Below are 8,250 nucleotides of genomic sequence, written 5' to 3'. Positions count from 1 at the left end.
TTTTTTGAACATTAAAGCATGTCAACATATTCTGTTACACCAAATACACAAAATAATGATCTTTAAAATAGCATCATATGACCCCTTTAATACTGTTCCTCGCGTCCCCCTGCTCTGCACACACTCTGCATCTCTCTCTCTCTCATTCAGCTCAGCTTAGACGCGCACTAGAGGCGGTTTAGCCAATGGGCTAGCTAACCAATCTGAGCCCATCGCCTATTTCTGAGGGAGGGGCTTCATAAAAACAGGAAACTGATCAGCGCGTTTCTCAGAGAAGGGACAGAGCGGTGTGGAATAAAGGTAAATTATGTGAAAAATAATGCGTTTTTTTAAAAACGAAGCATTAACACATGTTAGACTGCACCCCATAAACACAATCAAACCTAGAAAAAACCCAGTCAACCACCCCTTTAACATTTACTAATCTTTTAAGTTTTTAATACCTCTTAATAATAAACTTAACATTAAGAAGCATTTTTATTTTACTTTGACAAAGTTTTAAAAATCTTCAAGGTTTTTATTTTCAACATTTTCTGTTTCTTGTTAAATTATATAAGGCTTAATGTGTCTTACACCTTTAAAGAATTACAATGCAAATTCAAATTTGATTCATATACTGTTATAAATATAATGAATAAACAATATACAAATTTAAACTGCCATTCTGAAAGTTTGGGGTCAGTAAGATTTTCTTTTTAATAAATTAATAATTTTATTTAGCAAGGATGCATTCAATTAAATACAAAAATATAGTTTCAGAAGATTTCTATTTGAAATAAATATTGTTCTTTGGGACTTCATTTGGGACCATTCATCATCTTGATCAGCAAATCAGCATATTAGAATGATTTCTGAAGGATCATGTGACACTGAAGACTGGAGTAATGATGCTGAAAATTCAGCTTTGATCATAAGAATAAATTACATTTTTAAATATATTCAAATAGAAAAGAGGTATTTTAAACTGTAATACTATTTCAGAATATTAATGTAAAAGACTTCTTACAAACAATATAAAAAAATCTTACCGGCCCCAAAAATAGTATATTATATGTGGTGGAATCCAGCTCATGATCTCTTATTCAAACACACATAGATCCAAGATCAGTCTCCAAAACCTCTATTTCTCCTCACCTGTGAGGGTCATTCACCTCCACAGCAAACTTCTTCTCTCTGAAGTACAAGTTCTCCAACTGCTTCCACTGGAAGAGCTAAATCAGGAAAAACAACATGTGAGAGAGAGTTTCACGGGCTGATCTCTAGAGCTCACAGTGAGTCCAGGAGCTTCACCGACTACACCTCACTGCAAAATGACTCAGTACACATCAACCTGGCAACCGCTGCAGTACTGCATGTAACCACAACAATCCTCAAATTATATTGCCTTATGATTATTAAAAATACATGAATAAATACATGAATATTCAAGCTGATTCAATCCTATTGAGTATGCATTCACAGTAATACAAAAGTTTGGGGTTTGTACGATTTTTAAGGTGTTTGAAAGAAGTATCTTCTGCTCAACAAGGCTGCATTTATTTGATTAAAAATACAGTAAAAACTGTAAAATTGTGAAATATTATTACAATTTAAAATAGATGTTTTGTATTTGGATATATTTAAAAATGTAATTTATTCCTGTGGTCAAAGCTGAATTTTCAGCATCATTACTCCAGTCTTCAGTGTCACATGATCCTTCAGAAATCAGTCTAATATGCTGATTTGATGGTTTCAAGAATGTTTCTGAATATTATGAATGTTTATAAACAGTTACATTTTTTTTTTGGAAACTGTTATACATTTTTCAGGAGTCATTGATGAATAGAAAGTATTAAAGCAAACATTTATTAGCATTTTGTAAAATAGAAACCATTACAGCGTAAAAGTCTTTACGCTTTCCACTTTTGATCAAATGCATCCTTGCTGAATAAATTTTTTCTTTTTTTAATCTCTGACCCCAAACCTTTGAAAGGTACTTTTTTAATTTAGACATTTGATAGTAACCCTACATTTTTATGGTCATTCTACCATTCTAAAAGTAGTAGGTATAAGGTTGCTGAAGAAAAAAAAAATTCTACCAATATATATAACCCATATAAAATACAGTATAAACACTTTCTCCTTCACGGTTTTACACCATCACAACATTTCAGCAGAGGCGTACGCCTGCAGGTTACCGACAAGAACAAACTCTCAAGACTTCACATGTGAAACTGAATTATCCAGCTTTTAGAGCCTCTTACCGGTGGTTCAGGAGGTTAAACGATGTTAATCAAATCCCGAGCTTCTTCATTATGTTACCGTCTACTCTGCTGAAGCCGTCTTTACTCGCGGTTCCTGACTTGTCTCATCAGGTTTCCTACTGGAGCTCAGGCACGCAGTCTTGGCCCAGCCTTGCTGCTCATGACATCAGTCAGATACCAGAGCAGCTCCTCACAGGACTCGCACATAGCAGGCTCTCCTCCCTGCTGTGAAACTCAGCTAAAGCCCAGGGTGGATCACTCTTATTCAGGCTGGGTCACTGCTCCACCTGTTCTAGCCCAGCCGGAGAATCCTAAACCAGTTGTTCAGTTCATAATCGCAAGTGTGTGATGTGTTATATAATTCTGTGAATTATCAGTGCCATCATCTCTCTACGATGATTTTAGGGCTCTATAAGTTTCATGATGCACAAAACGCACACAGAACCACAGAATCCAGTCATAAAAATGGAGCTTACTGTCTTCAGCCTCTGCATTCCCACTATATAACAACCATGAACACACAAACTTCATCTCCAGAGCTGCTCTGTGAGTCACTTCTTAAAGGATTAGTTCACCCAAAAATGAAAATTAGGCTGCGTTTTACTCACCCCCGAGGCATCCTAGGTGTATATGACTTTCTTCTTTCAGACGAATCCAGTCGGAGTTATATTAAAAATAGTCTTTGATCTTTCAAGCTCTATCATTGCAGTCAGCGGGTCTTGCATTTCTTCAGTCCAAAAGAAGTTAAATAAAAAGTGCCCTTTCATAAAAAAAAGTGTCTCACACGGCTCCGGGGGGTGAACAAAGGCCTCCTGTAGCAAATCGATGCGTTTTTGTAAGAAAAATATCCATATTCAAAACGTAGTAATCACTTTAATCGAGCTTTCGCCAGCAGTTGTACACAGAAGCAGCTCCGGGAGCATGACCTATGGAGGTCAGCGTTGCGCATGCATCGGTGAGTCTCGTGAAAACCAACGTTTGTTTACAGGAGAAAAGGAAGCAAAGTTTCCTTACTTTAGCAAAGGAAAACCAGTCTCCTCTTGGCTTATATCGAAATCCTCCGACATTCTTCTTTACAAATCCTCGTTTTGTACTTTTAATTCTTGACCATTGTTTTGTTTTGATCTCTCCGCTGCGTTTCCGCGTCCGTCACTTCTAAGAGGCGCATTCGCAAAGCCGACCTCATACGTCATCCTCCCGGAAGTGAGCGCAAGCTACATTAAAGTGATTATTACATTTTGAATATGGATATTTTTCTTACAAAAACGCATCGATTCGCCACAGAAGGCCTTTGTTCACCCCCCGGAGCCGTGTGAGACACTTTTTTTTATGGAAGGGCGCTTTTTATTTAACTTCTTTTGGACTGATGCAATGCAAGACCCGCTGACTGCAATGACAGAGTTTGAAAGATCAAAGACAATTTTTAATATAACTCCGACTGGATTCGTCTGAAAGAAGAAAGTCATATACACCTAGGATGCCTCGGGGGTGAGTAAAACGCAGCCTAATTTTCATTTTTGGGTGAACTAACCCTTTAAGCATTTTACTATTTTACTGGAGGAATAACTACTGACAGATACACACTGAAACTCAAAGGTGTTCACGGCAGGGTTGCCAGGTCTGCGAAACTAAACCAGCCCAGCTGTCAATCAATACTAACCGAATCATGTTTGTTTGTTTTTTTCGGCTGTCCCCTTCTTCGAAATAATGCTTTAACCCGCAGACTAAAATACAACAGTGTAAAAGTCACTCAATTCTGGCAACGCTGCTTCACAGCATCCAGTCAAAATTAAAGTTTGGTTTAACTTGAAGAAATTATGACAGTAATATATTGCTGTTGTACAGTATAGTGTACTTCTCAATGATATACTAATACCTAATAAAATAATTATTGAAACCTTATTTTTTAAGGAATAATCACACACTTTTTCTTTTAATTTGAACAGTAAACCTGTTGTACAGCTTTGTTTGCCCAAAGAGAAAGGGGTTGTTTATTTTTATTTTATTAAAAGATTAATTAAATTGTTAACATTTTATGACTTCATTTGATTACCAGAAAAAATTAAACACACAACACAGAATTTCTGAAGAATTAGGACCATATAGAGTGGGGGAACTATGACGTCAGAACCCGGAAAAATAATTTGCAGCGGGTTCCTTCGAGATTTTCCTATGGGTTTCCTATGGGGTTAAATAATAAAGTAAATGGAATAAAATAAAGCCTGTGGTAAACATAACTTGACGATACTTTTACATTTTGTTCTACAACGTAAATTACACACATCCATACCCAAAACAAAAATTTTGAAGCAGTTATGTTCATTTTTGAAAACGTATTGTAACATATTTTGAATACGTTATGTTTACCACAGGCTTTATTTTACTCATAAATTGAAAAACCCCATTATAAAACCCCACAGGAAAATCTCGAAGGAACCCGCGGTGAATTACTCTTCCGGGTTCTGACGTCATAGTTCCCCCACTCTATTGTTTATATATATAATTATTATGATGTTTTTATGAATTCTATTGATTAGATGTGCTTTTTGATTATTACAATTAAATAAAACCATTAAAATGGAATCCAGAAAAAAATGTAAATAAAACATTGAATTTTGTAAAAAAAATAAAATAAATAAATTATAGGGTGCTAAAACCAATTTAGCACACTATAAACCATTATTAAATTGTTGTTATAAAATGGATAGTTCCGGTCCTTAAATTCTGATTGGTTGAGCCGCGTTCGAAGCTGTTGTAAATTACTCTACAAACATACACCTTTGTTTACGTCTGTGTGTTGCTCGGCAACCACTTTGTTGGAACCACAACTGTTTCTGAGGAACTACATTGTTTGGCGGAAGAATACTGTTTTACACTTTATTTGCTCTGTTTTATTTTGTGAAACCTAACTACATTAACCTAACGGTTAATGGAATAACCATTTTATAAAAGCAATAAACCCCCTGAAGCAGTGGTTTACAGTGAATTTATAACAGCTAAGGGGGCTTTAGGGGCCTAACAACGCACCTTAGCTGTTATAAATTCACTGTAAAACACGGATTCTTGGAGCTTATTGCTTTATTCAATTTATATTTAATATATCAATTATTCACAACACACACTGGTACAACAGTTGATTTTACTTCCCTTGTATTTCCTCATCACACTCTTTTTTACGTAACACATGCAGACTATATGTGTTGAATGTTACACCTCATTTCTATATCATCATAGCCTAAAGTACAAATAAACTATGAAAGCAAGTGCTGACAAGCTGTGAGCTTCATCTGGGGAAATCAAAGCCTCCTTTCACAGGATATACTGAGCTCTGTACAATGACTCATGATTCTGTTTATATAACAAATATTCCTCCAATGCCCAGAAACAGGGAAACACAACATACCTTTCGAGGTTTTACTTTATCTTGGTGGTCATACTGTCCTATGCCTTTATAGCTGATGCCCAGCCACCATGGAAGTCCTTGTTTATCCTGCCAGACAAGACCTTTCCATTAGCTACACATCAACAGCTTTAAAGACTGGTACTATCTTTTATTAGTGAATATTTAAATGTTTGTGTTGAGTTGGGGCAAAATGCCACCAAAAGTGACAAATTATTACAAAATGACAAAAATGGTTATAAAAAATGCCCTCATTAATGGTAAATATTTGCTGTGGTAACATAAAAAAAATAAAAAAATAAAAATTATATATATATATATATATATATATCACTGATGCCAACCAATACTACTGATGTCGCCATGAAATAGATTTTTTCCCACTAATATTTAACCATTGACTATAGCCATTCAACATTACAGTATAAATGAGACCTATCAATTTGAACATTTATTATACTTCAAAAAAATAACATTTAATTTAACTTAAAACAATCTTCACATAAACCCATTATAATAAATGTCATATTTAGCTACCTGTGCCCTTCAGCAAGTAGGAAATATGCAGAAATTGAATAAAGTTATCAAACACTAAATTCTAAACTAAATATAAGTTAAACTAAAAAAGTTATTGATTTCCTTTTTTTTTTGTTCTTTTATTAACAAACATCACAGCAGCTGGGTTTTTAGGTTTTTTGGCTGCTATTATTTTAAGAGCTGCCGCTGCTGAACATAATGCGGATCTGATACGCATCGTATTTTCTCACAACCTTTTATATATAATTGCGCAATTGCAAAACAGAAGCAGCAGTTGTGAGTGGGGTTGCCAACCCTAGTTCCACCCTCTGCGTTAAATATTTTTAACCACTTTAAACTGGAAAAATTAATCGCATATGTTAACGCGCTAATTTTGATATAATATATCAAATATATATTATATTATATTATATTATATTATATTATATTATATTATATTATATTAATAAGTTCAATTGTGACACATAAAGGGGTATGGCAACTGGTCCGATACACTATGGATAGTTTTTACCTTCACTTCATAATAATGCACTCCGTATGTGGGCAGTGACTCCACCAGGGTCAAATACCTGAAACAGATGTAATGATCAGTTACACAATTGCTTAAGATTGATGTTTAACAGCATTTTAAGTATCCATCAGCACACATCAGTCCTGAGGCGAGGGCGTGAAGGATTTACGCAGCCAATCATAAATCAGGTCTCCCCTGATGGCCTGCTCCCCTGAGGCTAATCATTGTTTTTCCGATACTCACTGCACAATGGCCTGTCCTCTGGAGAGCCCTTTCAACAGCTTGTAGTGCTCAATCACACGCTCCTCGCTGCAAAAGAGAAGGATGATGAAACCCGCTCCACAGAGGATATATTTCCCCAGCCTCCCTCAAAGATCAGCGCGTCAGCATAAAGACAGCAGAGCACGGACCATCAGCCATAAAGCTCTCATAAAGGGCTATAAATGCAGCTTCAGCATCACTGACTCATTGGCTCTCAATGTAAATCTCACTTTCACAGGTGTTTTCTATTCGAATAGTTGTATGAAAACATGTGTTACCAGTATGCTAGAGACGGATGCTCCTTCAGGACTTTAGTGGGCAGTGCTGGAAGCTTCTTCAGATCTGCTCTGGTGTTTTCATCACTAAAATCAACACAAATACACTTCAACATGCAGCCAACATTTTTACAGTAGCATAATGATTCATGTTACATGATCGCATTATCACGTTAACCACATTATCACATTATGTACTGTAACGTATACTGAATCATAATTGGACAGGTAATAGGGTGTAACGGCTTTCATTATTTTTCACAAAATGATTAATTAGAAAATAAACAAACACATTTGCATATGGATATATTTCGTTTACCTAAAAATGTTAGCAGAGCTAAAGTTTGCTATAGCTAAGTGAAAAACAGCTTAAATGAAAAGCTACTGTATCATGTGACTTGAGAAGACTTCAATATAGCACACAAATCACAACTTTTATGGTGCTTTATAGTCCTTTAGATAGATTGAAGTTCAGAATCAGCCTGCTTTTTCTCAGTTTGTAAAACAGCAGCTTGAACATGCCACTAAATAACTCCTTCTGTGTTCGACGGGGGGAAAATAAGTTTGGAAAGATGTGATAAAGATGTTATTACATGACTCTAATCTCATGCTGACCTTGTTTCTCAATTAACAAGTGAGTCACTGTACTTCCTGACAGAGAGAGATTTACTTTAATGGTAATTTTACTCTCTTCAGAAAACGACCAATTCATTTCAAGATTAATTATATATGTACGAGTGTGTGTGTGTGTGTTTTATATGTGACCCTGGACCACAAAACTAGTCTTAAGTCACTTGGGAATATTTTTAGCAATAGCCAAAAAAACATTGTATGGGTCAAAATGATCGATTTTTCTTAAATGCCAAAAATCATATTAAGTAAAGATCATGTACCATGAAGATATTTTGTAAATTTCCTACCGTAAATATATAAAAACTTAATTTAGTTTTTAGATTAGTAATATGCATTGCTAAGAACTTCATTTGGACAACTTTAAAGATGATTTTCTCAATATTTAGATTT

The 8,250-nt window shown here is 35.3% G+C and overlaps 1 protein-coding gene across 2 annotated transcripts in view; it reads right to left on the bottom strand.

The window, feature by feature from the left end:
- The window catches only part of frmd4bb (FERM domain containing 4Bb), a 64,554-nt gene that overhangs the window by 14,200 nt on the left and 42,104 nt on the right, over positions 1-8,250 (bottom strand). For both annotated transcript variants that reach the window (XM_016484559.1, XM_016484560.1), the window contains exons 8-12: positions 7,231-7,314; positions 6,935-7,000; positions 6,692-6,749; positions 5,647-5,733; positions 1,135-1,211 (exon numbers count right to left, since the gene is read on the bottom strand). In XM_016484559.1, coding sequence (XP_016340045.1) covers positions 1,135-1,211; positions 5,647-5,733; positions 6,692-6,749; positions 6,935-7,000; positions 7,231-7,314 — 372 coding nt within the window. The remainder of the gene's footprint in view (positions 1-1,134; positions 1,212-5,646; positions 5,734-6,691; positions 6,750-6,934; positions 7,001-7,230; positions 7,315-8,250) is intronic.

This window comes from Sinocyclocheilus anshuiensis, unplaced genomic scaffold (genome assembly GCF_001515605.1).
Source record: "Sinocyclocheilus anshuiensis isolate Anshui unplaced genomic scaffold, SAMN03320099.WGS_v1.1 scaffold1857, whole genome shotgun sequence".
In the NCBI taxonomy this organism is placed as follows: Eukaryota; Metazoa; Chordata; class Actinopteri; order Cypriniformes; family Cyprinidae; genus Sinocyclocheilus; species Sinocyclocheilus anshuiensis.
This window is presented reverse-complemented; position numbering and strand designations above follow the sequence as displayed.